At 35.0% G+C, this 16,264-nt stretch overlaps 2 protein-coding genes across 3 annotated transcripts; both read right to left on the reverse strand.

The window, feature by feature from the left end:
- Positions 1-191: 191 nt before the first annotated feature.
- Positions 192-2,029, reverse strand: LOC111796909 (40S ribosomal protein S18-like). The gene is made up of 4 exons (XM_023679711.1): positions 1,923-2,029; positions 1,661-1,821; positions 1,057-1,245; positions 192-501 (listed from the first exon to the last, which is right to left on the reverse strand). Exons 1-4 carry the CDS (start codon positions 1,923-1,925, stop codon positions 396-398), a joined length of 459 nt encoding a protein of 152 aa, XP_023535479.1. The 5' UTR covers positions 1,926-2,029; the 3' UTR covers positions 192-395.
- A 1,094-nt stretch (positions 2,030-3,123) lies between these two features.
- Positions 3,124-11,438, reverse strand: LOC111796917 (protein GIGANTEA-like). 2 transcript variants are annotated; one of them, XR_002815440.1, is made up of 17 exons: positions 11,231-11,438; positions 10,798-10,884; positions 10,442-10,647; positions 9,903-9,974; positions 9,708-9,762; positions 9,454-9,596; positions 9,088-9,359; positions 8,744-8,799; positions 8,349-8,589; positions 8,111-8,261; positions 7,227-7,436; positions 5,562-7,103; positions 5,199-5,267; positions 4,677-4,895; positions 4,415-4,507; positions 3,887-4,252; positions 3,124-3,575 (listed from the first exon to the last, which is right to left on the reverse strand). XR_002815440.1 is itself a non-coding variant. In XM_023679725.1 (16 exons), exons 3-16 carry the CDS (start codon positions 10,529-10,531, stop codon positions 3,953-3,955), a joined length of 3,513 nt encoding a protein of 1,170 aa, XP_023535493.1. In that variant the 5' UTR covers positions 10,532-10,647; positions 10,798-10,884; positions 11,231-11,438; the 3' UTR covers positions 3,187-3,952. The 2 variants fall into 2 exon arrangements, 1 of the variants encoding a protein (XP_023535493.1); XM_023679725.1 differs by having other exon boundaries at positions 3,187-4,252.
- Positions 11,439-16,264: the final 4,826 nt, after the last annotated feature.

Genomic DNA, 16,264 nt, shown 5'->3' on the forward strand with positions numbered 1-16,264 from the left:
GTGCTATTCAAAAAGAAAATATATATTTAAAAAAAAGGTAACAAACCGATCAATTGGGTTTAATTCAACAACCTAGGAATCATGATCAGGTTAAGTAAAACAATTAATCTCAGAGAAGATTGATGAACGCCAAGACCAAAAGAAAGGAGGAGAAAGAAAGCATTGCAGAGCAGAGCAGATGGGAGGCAAATTGACAGAAGAACAAATAAACTCAACCAGGATATCTCAATCTCTATTATAACGACCAAAAATGAATGACCCATATGAAATATAACCTGGCAAAGGTTTTCAAAACCCAGCCAAATCCGAAGAGGTCCAAGCCAATCTAAAGACTAATTATATTAACCTATTGCATTCAACAGAAAAGCTTGGAAAACAAAAAGGAGAGAAGAAATTTAACGCTTCTTAGAGACACCGACAGTCTTCCCTCGGCGACCGGTAGTCTTGGTGTGCTGACCACGGACACGAAGACCCCAGTAGTGCCTCAAACCACGGTGGTTCCTGCACAAGATTGATCACAGAATATACACATTAATACCATATTAATGTTGACGAAACATGTTCCCCTCATCTCTCGCACACAAAAAGAAGATATAAAGAACACATGGAAAAAGGTCACTTCAACTAATTTTTAGGTGAAGATTGAAGCAGATTGCAAGTTGAAAAACCCGTCAACTTATTGCTATGATTTAACAAGAACGATTAACTATTCCTACATATAACCCGAAGAGCTTGAGAATTAACAGATTCACCATTGTTAAGAATCAACAACATAAATGACATGGTTGTTTATGTTTGCAATCCAATAGATATTATGAAGTGTTCAGCTAAGAAACTTCCCAACTCTCAAGAAAATTATCGGTTCCTACATCTTAACACCATACTAAAACCCCTTTGTTTGATCTGTGACAAAGGTCGCGAAAGGACAACACAAAGTTGAAGGCTTATATCTATCCTAGGGAACCCAGTAATCTACTAATTGGTGTTCAATCTGCACTGTAAGCAAATCTAAGAGTTAACAAACATATACATATATTGCTAATAAGAATCAATCACCTGATCTTCTTCAAACGCTCCAAGTCGTCCCTCAGCTTCATGTCGAGAGCATTTGACACCACCTGTGAATACTTGCCATCCTTGTAGTCCTTCTGTCTATTCAAAAACCAGTCCGGAATTTTGAACTGTCGGGGGTTGGCAACAACGACCATGAGATTGTCCAGCTCCGCAGCAGTCAACTCACCAGCCCTAAGGCAACAGAAGCAAACATTTACAACACAAAACTTACACAGAAGATTACACAAATATAAACAACATAGAACCATAAACTACACACGCAAATTTCGAGTGAGAAATGACAAATAACTTCAATTCTTTTCTTTTCCTGTACTTGTTGAACTATAAAATTTGCCTTAAATCCTAGCAAAATACCATACAAATCAATGGAACTTGAGAGCACCTGAACAGATTATCAAGCAGTGGACCAAGAGCTTGTGGGACTAATATTCTAACAATAATTTAATGGATTGAAGAACACGAATCCAATGAGAACAAGTCTAAATATCTCACATGAAAAGTTCTCTTTACGATCTCATAAATATAACAATGAAAGAGCAAGCATTCATTAAATCTGAATACATGAACAATAAAAGAAGAAAAATACCTTTTGTTCATGTCAACATCGGCTTTTTTGCAGACCATGTTGGCCAAACGCCTTCCAATACCTTTGATGGAAGTAAGAGCGAACATAATCTTCTGCTTTCCATCGACGTTTGTGTTGAGCACACGCAATATGTGCTGGAAATCTTCGTTCGCTACCAACGACTGAAACGACGATAAAAAAAAATGTCACGGACTTCGAATACAGAAACAGATTGATCCAAGAAAGAAGAACAGAACGATATTGGTTGAGCATTAGGGCTTACCATTTTGACGGAAGATGGCGCGCGGATTCCTCCCGGTGCTTCTTCTCTCTGAAGCCGCAACGCAACGAACGCCTTAACCACTGAAGAAGCTGAAAATGATAAATTTATAGTAGGGCTCTTCTTCTTCTTCTAGGGCTTCCTGTGAAAAGTCCGCTTTACCCTTTAATTAATTTATAATACCTGTTCTGGACATTTTTAGTTCGGCCCATTTGGCGGGCCTGGTTTTCGTTTAAGGCCGGCCCATTTACTAAATTTGAGGCGAAATATTAAAATACAAAATCAAATAAAACAATATACTCTCTAAACTTTTTTAATGATGCATTAATTTAAATTCTAAACTAATAATTGTATTCATTAAAACTTTAAATGAATACATCCTGTTTAAAAAACAATATTAGTTTGCTATGTGTGGTAAAATTGACAGTAAATCTTTTCATATTCAAATTTTTATCCTCCCGTAAATAAAAATTATTAGATGTTTTATTTAAAAATCATGTATGAATTTTTATATGTATATAGATGCGTTCCAACGTCAAATTAATGAGATTAGCAAATTTTTTATCTTCTAACATTACTCCAATTGCTTAATTTTTATATTTTAAATATAAAATTTGAGACATAAACTATTTTTCGTCACTAAAAACTTCATAACAAATAGATTGAACGGTTATTTTTACTCAAATTAATGTAAACTTAAATTAAGCCTCTATACTTTTAATACTTTCATTATCGCCCTAATCTTTAATATTTGAGTATAAACTTAAATTAAGCCTCTATACTTTTAATATTTTCATTATCGCCCTAATCTTTAATATTTAAGTAATATTTTCATTATCGCCCTAATCTTTAATATTTAAGTATTTAAGTCCATTTACTCTAAGCTTATCTAATATAGAATTAAAAAAATATATACAATACAAATATATTACATAAAAATTATGTTTGTTTACTCTTAGTGAATTGAATTTAAATTTTCATTTATTAAAACTGATTTCTTACCTAATTTCCAATTCATTAATGGATTGGTTTTCCAACATAAAGCTGAACTCATCTCGACCAACTTCGAATTTTAATATGAAATATCTAATAAGCTCAATATTAAGGTAAAAAAAAGTAATTTTTTTCTTAAAACTAGAATATCATTTTAATGGTTTCAAAAGAATAATAATATTATAATAAATACTCTATCTATCTACATACATATACTAAGTTGGTTAAGATTTAATTACTTTTTAGTGTCATAATTAAAGTAGAGACTAACACATGGTACAAATATGACTCATTTCATATCTCATAGGTTTCAGCAAATTGGCAAAACCTGGTAAACACTACTTACAAGTCCAATCGCCTTGCCTGCTTCGGGCTGATGGTTAGCTTCAAAAGTGTACACCTCGACTCGAAGAAGAGAAGGGCACCAAATGTCAGGGTCGTGTGGCAGCCGAGGTCGGCCTTCCTATCGATAGCCTCATTGGTTGAACTAAATGTAGACAAATCAACACGTCTAACGACAGCATGGCATGAACAAAATATATGAACCTGAAAACCCTTACTTTTCGTAGCTGCAAAACCGACCGGGTCGATAATAACTAGGAATCAAATGGGGGTAACATATGCACTTACCTAGAGAAACAAGAACCACAGTAGATGAAATCCCTGCAAGTTCAAGATACTCTTAACTCATTTCATGTAAGAAAGAGCCAAATTACATGAGCTAGACCAATCACTGAAATACGACGGGTTTATAACGTAAAAAAACCGACACAACTGGATAACAAGATAGGTGAGACTTGGTTGCCCTGTCATAGTGTTACTGTACATGATCATCTCATCATATGAAAAGTACCAACCTCTGACCAGAATAAGGAACTATAATGACATTATGAGATCTTACTTTTCAAACAGAATGAGAAAAATTAGCAATAGCTAATAAGAAACCTGTTTCTTTCAAATCAATCGATACTTACGATTTCTCTATGTAGGCCCTCTCGCTTGTTGTCCGAGTAAATTTGGTACTAAAAGCTTAGTTAATTTCACAAAGAAATGGAGCAGCCTAATTCTTTGGCAGCAACATGTAGAATATCGATTGGCAATCCGGTTACAAGTCGACTACGAGCTTCGCAGGTCAAGCACTGTTCAAGGTCAGCTTTCCAGTTAATAGGTTCTTTATTGAAGTACTGATAAGATGGACCGTGGACACCGTTTATGTTCTTCGGTTTAAATCTACCGATATCTGAACCTGTTTGCAAAATATCGCGAAGAACCAATGTACTCAAAGTACGAACATGTGCACTCGGGTGAGAAAGGCACCAAACCGTAGCTGGTAGACGACACTGTATGGACAAAATCATTTCGATCAATGTGTCGTTAATCGACAAGTGGCGTTATGGTTTCTGATTTCAGAGGCATAATAAATTTGACTGGTCTAAATGTCTTCTCCTGTTTACTCAAATCAGAATGCATTTGAGAACACTTGAGAAGTGGAAAGATATTACCTTCAAAAGGTTGGCTAGACCATCGGCGATCGACAACCCAGATTCTCCCCACTCCAGCACCGGACGAACTGCTCGAGCTGTTGCTTCTAGGAGCTGTCCACATAAATAAGAAGTTAGCACCAGTAGATAGCTAAGTTCTTCCCTCCCTCAGCATCTCACTCATTTTTCTTCCTTAAAGACTAGATTGCTTTCACTTTTTAAACTTTCCCTCTAGAAGCCTATGTTAAGTCAAGAAACTTTTAAGGTCAGATTTTAATATCACCTCCAGTTGGGGCAAAGTGCAAGCTTCTCCATCTACCAGCAATCCATCTGTAGCACGTAAAAGAAGGTCAGATGCGCTTGCTAAAGTTACTAATGATTCCGGTATATCATGGTTTCTCATGAGTTCAACAATCAATTTGATGATCCGCTGATTGACCCTCCACATCTTCTGCCCTTGATTATCATCTTTAGCAATCCAAGGCTGGAATTCTCTATCAGCCTGCAATCCAAGAAAGCAAGAGAAGTACTTATAATAGATGAAGCAATCAACAGAGATAAAGCCACTTCAAGCACCATCTTGATTAGACCTCCTCAAAAACGAAAAATATTTTAAGAAATCTTTTGTCTCTAGACACACATCTTTGGCTACATTGAAAATGGCATTCATCATCAGTTTGCAATTTCTATAAATTAATGAAATTAACGTATTTATTTACCAAGTAAGAACAGGAATCAAGAGAGTTTTAATGAAAAGAATATAAAAATAAATTGAAATAACGAGCAGGTTGAATAGAAAATAGACCTGGAGCACAACAGCTGCAGCTGCTTTTGCCGGGGATGCAGATACAACATTGCATAGTGCATCAACTACCTATAAAATTAAAGCAAGATCAAAATAAACAGTTGACTATAATTTATGCATTAAAAAATATCATTTAATATGGAGGGCAGATGATTAGTTTATGAGTGGTTTTCATATAATCCTTTAATGTTTGGTTTTACACTTTAAAATACATTTTTCATACGACAAAAAAATAATTTTGAATGATTAAAGACATGTTTGGGGTGATTTTTAACATGGCAAAGAAGAATTCATCTGCCTTATGATCTCTCAATACTTAAACCAGAAATATAATGGGCAGAAAGAAGGCAACAATTAGCTTACCTGTCTCCATCCCTGTTGGGCAGACGTGCCCTCTGCACTTGGTTGAGTTTCGGGTGTCGCGATTAACTTGTGCCATAGAAGTGAAACAACAGAGAAGCATAACTCTTGCTTCTCTGCTAACACTGATCTCAAAAGAATTTGTGCACATCCATTGAATCCTATGTGCCTATCAATTGTGAGAAAATTTGCCAGTTCAGAAGCATCTAACTGGAAACTCGCGATACGTTTGCCTAACGTATTTTCCAAGTCAATATTTGAATCTGATGATCTTTCGAATGAAGGTTTCGCTGTAACATGGCATTGCTCTTCACATTTAGGGATAGACTGCTGACCAGTCTCACAGTAAACATGATCATCTAGTTGAGTTGGCTTTTGGCCTGCTGAAGATACGCGAGAGTATTCAGAAATTGGTGCAGACACCAAATGCACTTCTAATGGCTCAGCCCTATTGACAATAGATGCAACAGCTTTGCTGTGAATGTCAATGAGGTTGTACAGCGATGATGCCCGGGTGTAAATTTCTTTGTCCCACTTGCACCGCATCAAAACAGAGATGGCATGCATGCAAGCTCTTGACCGTCGAAATAGTTCTGAAACATGAGCAGCAACCATAGCTGCAGCGACTATTTCATTTGAACTGTAGCTCCAGGACGTTCCTAGAGATGAAGGCTTTAGAGAGAAAAGAGCCTCCAAAATTGATAAGATTCTATGAGTATGGCGAATTGCTGAGTCAATGCTACTTTGAAGTTCAAAAGAAGATCCATTTATTTTGACCAACTTGGCAACATCTTGCAAGCCTTTAAAACGCAAATGCTTCCTTCCTCGTGACATCAATGGAAACAGCTGCAATTCACAAGAAAGAGCACAAACAGCAGCAAGAACATAAGAATCAAAAGCTGATACAGCTCCTTGTTTATTCATCCTACTTTTTGTTTCTCTTCTTTCACTGGAAGTGTCTTGATTTTGCTCGAGCCTTTCTTCCTGAAAGTTACCACTATCACTTCTTCTTTTCTTTCTCCCGTTTGACTGAGCTTCATGACTAACACAAACGGTTAACACAACAAAAAGTAAGCGTGAAGCAAGCTCTTCAGAAGCACAAGATTCTAAGAAAAGAGAGTGAACCATCATCCGGAGCTCAGATTTAGAAAGGTTTTTAGAGGCAGATCCAATTCCAGAAAGATATTTGAGTCTCCTTGTACGCTCTGTTGAAGACTCGGATGGAAATGCTCTTTGAAGAATTGCTTCTACAGTAGCGACAAATATCTTCATCAAACATGCTTCGGATGGACTACCACGAGGAAGATATTCAAGGACTTTAAGAAGTGGTATGTACAAATTCCATGATAATAGGGGTGGTTGTAGTGGCGTTGCAACAACGATTTCTGGAAGATCAACTGCAGAAGAACTTAACGGAATCAAGCCATAAGCAGCTTCCCAAATGGTACAGATTCTCCATTCAACTTCCAGGCCATGGGCACAAAGCATGGATGCAATCCCTTGGGCAGTCGCTTCAATCGTTGCTTCTGCCGCTGGCACTTCTATCTGGCATAAACCAATATGGCTTGAATGTTAGATGATATAATTGTAACACAAGAACATTCATAACATCCTAGCTTATATTTTTGTTTAAGTGCAGCCAGCTCTTAAGGGTTGATTAAGAGGTACCTGTCTCTGGTAGGATGATATATAATCGCCTAATGGTTCATGTTGAATTTCATCTCCCTCAACTTGCCTCAAAGGAGGAAAAAGCAATGCAGGCTGGGAGAGTATGCGGAAAAGTAATGCTGCAGCTGCATCAGCAGCAATGCCCACTCGCATTGACATTGCAGTTCCTATCGCACGCAAGAAATGCAAATGCATCCAGTTCCTAGGTAGCTGCAGGAAAAATCCAGTAAGAATATTGATGAATCAGAAACATGACCATTCCATTAGCCACTGTATCATATTTTATCCATAAAAAATGAGTTAAAGAAGAAAATAATATATACGTATGGGAGATTCGTTAACCAATCAATTACAAACAGCATATAATCTTTCCATCTACAGGAGACAATTCCTGGAATTCAGTAATTATGTATACCTGTTTACCAACTACGCAAGCATGCGAGACGAACCATATCTATACCACTTCAACATTTAAATCTTTTTCTTGTGAGGAACAAACCCTGCAGTTGGGTTCAATGCAGTTATGGATGGGCACCATATTTTTTTAATAAAATTAGTTATTATGTGCTTAATTACATTTGCCTAATCTTAGATTCTACGAAGTCTGCAAATTTAAGTACAAAAGACAATAATGTTGTTTTATGTAGGTGTTCACAACATTCTTGGATAACCTGTTTTTTTCCCCATCCAACATTACTTCCGTCCTAAATTTGTGAGCGAAGAATACATGAAGCAGAACTTCAAGAAAGAGAGTGGCAGTGTTATTTTTCTCAATTAGTTTGCGTCTGTGATAACTATTTTCAATGATCATTCAATACTGAAACTAAAAGGAAAAGGAAATTATGTCAAGAAAAATAACAACATGATCACTAAAACTAGCTTACTCTTATTCCAGATGCGTAGTCTTCAGCAGCCCGAAGGAGTTCTACAAGCTGAACAGCTGCATCAAGTGCATCAGGAGCCCATGAAGGAGGTGCTTCTAAAAGCCCCAGAAGAAGTCTTTGAGTTGCACTTGGAGTAGCAATAGCATAATACCTACGTAAAGAATATATGAGTATCCATTGAGGCTAAGTTGAAAAGATTCAAAAGCTTCATTTTCTTTCTTTTGAATTGGAATTCGACCTGTGAAATAAACGCGCATAAGGCTCCAAAGCAGGTAGCCCAGCAACTAGATGCTCATCCAAAGCTGTAGTTGGCGGAGGAAGCAAAAGTGCAGGTACAGCTGCTGCTGTTAAAGTGGCAGTCTCATAACGAGCAACTTCTTCATCACATACACTTAATATAACGCCAGCGCCATTAGCAACAGCCCACCTTGGGGTTGATGGTACAAGTTGCGGATGCTTTCCAGACCCACGAGATGTAGCTAAGAAAGAAAAAAAAAAAAAAGGAAAAAAGATAGCATTCTAGAGTCCTTCTCTCAATATGGAATATTAGGCAATGCTTATATGTTAAATTTATCAGACATTGGATGGAAAAAAGGGTAACATCAATAAATAAAAAAAGGGTAATGAACAAACCAGTTGTAGGCGGCTTTAGTTCTCCGGCAGCATATTTACCCATAACACCACTACACCTGTCGAACAGAAAACCATAGTAAGATCATGTGAAATAATCCATCAGAAAGTGAGACCAATATGATCGTGTTTATAGCATCAATTGACTTCAACAGTTAAGACAGTATTTCTTTTCTTCCGAATAGAATCAAACTCTTTTGAACTAAACAAAAGTAACCATATCAGAACACGAATCAAATGTGACCCTATAATTTAGACCATCCAAATAAATATGGATTCAAAATTGGTTTCCAGGGTACTCTATTTACGTTGATGTAAATAGTAAAACATGTAACATAACCACTTACCAACGGAAGTAGTCGCTTCTAATGCCTAGAGGTGCCGCAAGCAGTATGTCAGTAATCCATGGGGATAGGGGCCTTAAGGGCTTCCTATCCTGATTTAAAGGTGTCTGGCTGGGTGGCACATTACTTGAGTCACTACTTGTTGCATGGTTGTCACAACCACTTCTTTCTCCTTCCATATTCTGTTGTTCCGTCTTATATATGGGACGATTATAATGAGTCAAAATTCTCAATATCTCACCACATGCCATAGCCCACTGTTCAGAATAATCATTCTGAAGAAAACAGCATATATGAGCCACCACACAACTTTGAGTCTATCCCAAGCTCAAAAGAGAGATAACGTAGGAGGTTCTCATTTAAACTTACCTCTGTGTCGGGGCAAAATAAGGATATAAAAGACGAAAAGGGAGAACCGCTCTTGCAGTACGCCACCGTACCGTCAATGATACAAGAAATAATTGGAAGAATAACAGCATGCCCATGTTCCGGATGATGAAGAACAAAAGTTGCTGGACATTGTTTTCAACGATAAAAGACAATTATTTAGTACTCACTCATAGACGTATAATGGCAATGAAATGATCAACAAACGACTAATGATAAGGCAGGTTGGTCCTTACCTAAAACATCATCAATAAGACGCTTTTCCTTCCATGGATAGTGGCTACGGATTAACTGCAGCAAGAGTGCACATCAATAAGCTAAACTCATAAAAACTAGATCCACAAAACATAGGATTTCTCCTCCATGTCAGTATGATTAGAGTGTATTTCTCTAAAACGAAATATTTGTGTAGAAATAAGTGCGAGAAAAACCTCTGCAATATCCTCTGGAAATTGTTCTGATGTGAACTGACCCAAGCACTCGACATAAGTAGTGATTTCAGCCTGAATGCCAGGATGTAAGAGAGCATGTGTAAGTTTTCGTCGTGATGAAAGTAAATATAATTGATTCATGGGAAAGTTGAGTGATATCTTAAAGCATTCGACATGTAATTTACAGATTAACAATAACGTAAACTTGGTATAGTATGTAAAAGATATATTTGTTGTTTCTTACATTTTTCTTTGAAAAGATACTCAAATATGAAAACAAAAATGACTGTGGTTCATAATATTAGTGTTTTTAGGGATAGATACAAGTATGCGAAAATATATTAAAGAGAGAGATGCTTATGCAAAAGTAAAATATATGAACAGAGCAGATAATTATCCAATCTGAGCATATTCCAAGATCTAACCATTTTCCCAGGTTTAAACAAACAAAAACTAACGAGGAGGCAATATAATTTACATAATCTTGAAAATTTGAAGGATTCAACAGAATTAGAAGGAGACATGGAAAACTGGCTCACCTTTCTTTGTTGCTCATCTCGAGGTGGAGACCAAAACAAGGACGAAAACTGGAGACGATCTATCCACCTTTCAGATGAACTAGCCATCATATAGAACAAAACAGAGTCTACTTCTCAAGTATTCACTGGGAGCAGCCTACAATTTCGCCAGTTTCTCATGTACCATCCAAAAGATGGTCCCTCAAGCTTTAGCATCCAAAACACCGCTACCAGTCAAGAATCAAAATATCGAAACTCAACATCCCAAATCGGCACTCAACTTCGATAGCAAATTTGAAACAAAACAAAAAAAAAAAACAAAAACAAAAAAACTGAAAATCAAGGCAACGGAGGCAGCTCCGTCAAAGAAATTTTACGAGTATGACTGGCTCAGAACGTTCGATTTCGCTCCAGAGCTACCAGAAGTCTTCAAAGTTACAAGAAAACCACGCAAAACCTGGTTTCTGTAGAGATAGAGCCAAATAATCAGAGAATACATCATGAGATCAAACAATACTAAAAATAAGAACCGAATACCCCAAAATTCATCTATATGAACCGAAATAACCCAAAACTTACGAAAAATAAACCAGTAAACACACATTTATAACAATAACCAAAGATTCTCACAAAATCTTCAGATGAATTCTATTTCGACGGAGAACGTCATGTAAAACCACGCAGAAAAATGAACCACACAGTGTGAGAGATACATCACGTAAAACTCAACCGCGGATGAACATGAAGAACACAAAAGAAAAAAAAAAAAAGAACAAAACAGAGAGAAACAATATAGAATACAGCAGAAACCTGGACGTTTTCAGTAGAACAGGCGGCTGACTAAGAAACTCCGATGGATGAGGAAGCAAAAACTACAGCAATAACTGAGATTATGATTCTACAACAAGAACAAGAAAAAAAAAATTATTGCAGCGAATTTTTCTGAATTATTTTCAGCGGTTGAGTTTTGGTTCGAGAGGAGAGGAGAGAGAGAGAGAGAGAGACGGGAGGAGGAAGATATGACAGATCTTTAGCAGGGCTCTAGGCTTAAGTTGGCTGCTTACGTGGCACTGATATTTTCCTCTCGCCTTGGGGACTAATCGCCGTGTCGCGTGATGCCCATTGTAAGGAACCATCCATGCCCATCCATGCTTACACATCACATCCATCCCATGTGGTTTTTTTTTTTTTTTTTTTTTGTNTTATAATTATGATATAATCAAATTTTAATAAATAATTATATATGGATTATTGGTATTTTTATTGGCATTTCTACTTAAGCAGCAATGTGTACTGCAAACAATATTGTCTACTTTGAGCATAAGCTATTGTGGCTTTGCTTTGGGTTTTCCAGAAGGCTTCACTTATAAACCCATCCAACACCTCCCCTTAATCGAGGCTCGACTCCTTTGGAGTCTTAGTCATTTTTTACGGCCTTCGAGGAGGAAGGCTCGACATAAGCTCTTGTGGCTTTGCTTTGAGTTTCCCCACAAGGCCTCACTTATAAACGAGGCTCGACTCCTTTGGAGTCTTAGTCATTTTTGACGGCCTTCGAGGAGGGGAGGCTCGACATAAGCTCTCGTGGCTTTACTTTGGGTTTCCCCAAAAGTTTCCCCACAAGGCCTCACTTATAAACGAGGCTCGACTCCTTTGGAGTCTTAGTCATTTTTGACGGCCTTCGAGGAGGGGAGGCTCGACATAAGCTCTCGTGGCTTTACTTTGGGTTTCCCCAAAAGTTTCCCCACAAGGCCTCACTTATAAACGAGGCTCGACTCCTTTGGAGTCTTAGTCATTTTTGACGGCCTTCGAGGAGGGGAGGCTCGACATAAGCTCTCGTGGCTTTACTTTGGGTTTCCCCAAAAGGCCTCACTTATAAACCCATCCAACACCTCTTCTTAATCGAGGCTCAACTCCTTTGGAGTCTTAGTCATTTTTTACGGCCTTCGAGGAGGCTCGACTCATTTTTCGTTTGGAATCCTTTGTTTGACATTCAAGGATTTACCAATCTGCACGATTAAGTTTAGGGCATGGCTCTGATACCATGTTAGACGAACACGACTCTCCACAATAGTATGATATTGTCTACTTTCAGCATAAGCTCTCGTGGCTTTGCTTTTGGCTTCCCCAAAAGGTCTCGTACCAATGAAGAGTATAATTCTTTGTTTATAAACCCATGATCATTCCCTAAATTAGCCGATGTGGGACTTTCATCATCCAACATGTACAACTATCTACACGTGAACCGTTGATTCAAATGAACAATTTTCGTGGAATGTAGAATTGTCCAAAAATAAAAAATTTAAAATTATATTTCTTGTTCACTCAAGAATTTATAATATTTTAGAGTTTTTTTTTTTTTTTTTTTTTTTTTTTTTTTTTTTTTTTTTTTTTTTTTTTTTTTTNTTATTTTTTGTGGATGGTTCGTTTATCTCTTATTTTAAAAATTCACTAGTTTGAAGCAAATTATGTTATATGTTTTATACAGTTATTTTAGAAATTTGAAGTAATTTATTTAAAATGAATATTCTTGATAACCGTGTAAAGTTCAAAGTTATTAAAGTACGTGGAATAGAAGACTCTTCCCTCTTTAAATTGACATTGAATTTCATCAATGTAATTCTATTTAATATATAATGTATATATTTTTTAATACTTTAGACATAATTTTATCCAAAAAAAATTAAAAATTTGTAATAAACCACGAGATTTGTTTTATAACATATATTTAATAAAATATGAATATTTTTTGTCTTCGTCTGGCCTTTAAATAAAGATACAAAACTAACTTGTTATATATATATATATATATATATATATATATATATATATATATATTTCCTTATCTAATGCACACTAAACCTTTATTTATCACGATTTGTGAAAAATAAAATAAAAAGAGGGTATAATTCATAATTATGGATTATTGCATTTAGCACGATATTAAATTGTAAATTTAGTTTTAGTTTTGTTTTTAATTTTAAACATTAAAAATTAATTTTTAAAACTTTTAATTTTCGTTTAAGCATGTTGATAAATAATTTTAATATTTTAAAAATTAGATAAATTTATTTGACATTTTTAAAATTTAATAACTAAAAAAACAAAATAAATTCCCTCCTGCTTTAGGTTTGGAGGCAACAAATCCACGAAGGAGATAGAAGGCATTGGCCAATGGGCGGTGGAAAAGGTATGAACGTGCTCCACAGTTTTCTTGACACGTGGCAGATAGACGGGCAGCACTATGATGGGCAGGCAGGATACGCGGTCAGAGCCCAAAAATATCTTCGCCTAGTAGACACCTGACGTCGCCACTAGCACAAAGCATCTCTAGATATTTTGCTCTTAGTGGGTCCCGCAAGAGCAACGGCCAATTGGAGTGCAACTCGAGATATGGACAGAATACGGATCTTTCGACTTCCCCTTGCCTTCTGACGTGGCCTATTGCGATGTGAGGAATTTATCTCTTGTCGACGATCTCGATTTCCTTTACTGGCCGGTGGATCCGTGTGGGTCCCACTATTCTAAAAGTGGGCCCCCCACTGTCCTATGTATGCATGTATTACGAACAAGCATGCCATGGCCAGGCTATGCGGACTACCATTCATACCTGTTTTTTTTTTTTTTTTTTTTCGTTTTTAAAAAGCTTTATTATTATCATTTATTCCACAAAATTAGGGTGAAATTTAGAAGTTTCTATAGTTTGGTCTTATATGTTTTTAATAAATTTTAGGAATTATTATAAATAACACTTTGTTTGCTTTAAAAAAAAATCACTTATTTTCTTATAATTTTACATTACCTTAAACTTTAATATATTCGATTAATATACAAACAGAATAAGAGGCATTAATGCAACATATATATTTACCGACTTTAAATTAAAAAAAATTTAACTCATGAGAAATAAGTTAAAAAATACTCAAAATATATAAAATTAATTTACGATAAATTTATTCTAGATATTTTGTTGAGATATATTATTTATAGAATATATCTTAGATATTATATCTTAATATTCTTCCATTTATGATTTGATTTATAGTATATTTTATTTTATTCTCAGTATTTAATTATTTTGTATTTTCCTCATTTGTACTTCTTGCATCCTATTTAAAGGATATCAATATCAATGATAATACAGACTTTTCCAATTCTATTTTCTATCTCATTCTTAACATGGTATCAGAGCATCGATTTTGATATTCCTAATATCAAAACTCCGATCGTGGTATTCCTAATACTCCCATGGACTCTGAGTCCAAGAGGAGTATTAAACCTAAAGCCAAACCCTAACTCAATCGGTGAAGCCTTTACGCCGATCATCCAATATCAAGAATACGTTATAAGCATCTTCAAATTTTTCACCAAGCTCAAAGGTGACATATTCAAGATGTTCGTATTTTCTTTCACAGCCTCTCAAGTGATCCAAAGCACTGATCTTGGTGTTATTATCCACTAAAGCATTTATGCATGGACCAAGAAGTAATTAGGGAGGATATTCACTTGTTCCAAATCAAATTAAATGGACAAGTTATCAATACTCGAGTCAATCATTGCGGTCTATTTCTAAAGCATATATGCATGGACCAAGAAGTGATGAGGGAGAATATTCACTTGTTCCAAATCAAATTAAATGGGACAAGTTATCAATCCTCGAGTCAATCATTGCGGTCTATTTCTGAGTCTTGCATGTTTCTTAAAAATTCAATAATTTCTTGAAAGTCTACAAATGCAAACCAATCAAAGGCAGTCTATTTTTTTGGTTTTGCATATTTACTGTAAATTCAATAATTTATTGAAAGTCTAAAAATGCAAACCAATCAAAGACGGTCTATTTTTTTACGGATATTTTCATTACTGGGAACACAAGAGTGAAAGACAACTTGGGTGTTATTGACCTACCGTAAAAACAAGTTAAAAGACAAGTTGGACGTGATTAACATACACTCTCCAACTTGAGGGGAGTGTTGAGATATATTATTTATGAAATATATTTTATATATTATATCTTAATATTCTTCCATTAATGATTTAATTTAGAGTATATTTTCAGTATTTAATTATTTTATATTTTCCTCATTTGTACTTCTTTCCTCCTATTTAAAGGATATCAATATCGATGATAATACAGATCTTCCCAATTCTATTTTCTATCTCATTCTTAACCTATTTAATTTTAATTAAGAAAATAAGTTAGAAAATGATTTTTTTTTTAATAATTAAAGTTTAATTTGGTATGGGGAATGATTTTCCATCATGAATATCATTACATAGAATTATTTACAGATTTTTACTTAAAAAATCAATATTCACTAATTTAAAATTGTAGAAGTGGAAATAAAAGTTAGTCTGGGGAGTTCATGCTTATTTTATCTTATAATAGTTTTGTTAAATTGTAAATTTAGTAATATATAAATATAAAAATGTCTAGTAGATTATTTCAATTAAATTTAGTATATAATAAGTATCTAATACATTTAATAAAGTATATAATAAGTATCTAATATATTCCTAAACTATATAAAACTGTTTTTGTCTAATAAGATTTTAAACTTTTTAATTATGTTCCCTAAATTTTTATATATTTAATATATATACATATATGACTAAAATAACTTATATATTTGTGTGAACTTTGGGATTAATCCTCTCCCCCACCTAATAAGTTTATATCAAAATTATTGTATTAAATAATAAATTATAAATTCGAACACGATAATAACCTTTTTCTATTTAAACTTTCTAATTTATAAAAATAATAAACATTTGATTATAATTTAAAATTCTAAGGATATCATTTTAATACAATATACTATTAACTTATTTAGTAAGCATATAAATTTA

The sequence above is a fragment of the Cucurbita pepo genome, chromosome LG01, assembly GCF_002806865.2.
Source record: "Cucurbita pepo subsp. pepo cultivar mu-cu-16 chromosome LG01, ASM280686v2, whole genome shotgun sequence".
Taxonomy (NCBI): Eukaryota; Viridiplantae; Streptophyta; class Magnoliopsida; order Cucurbitales; family Cucurbitaceae; genus Cucurbita; species Cucurbita pepo.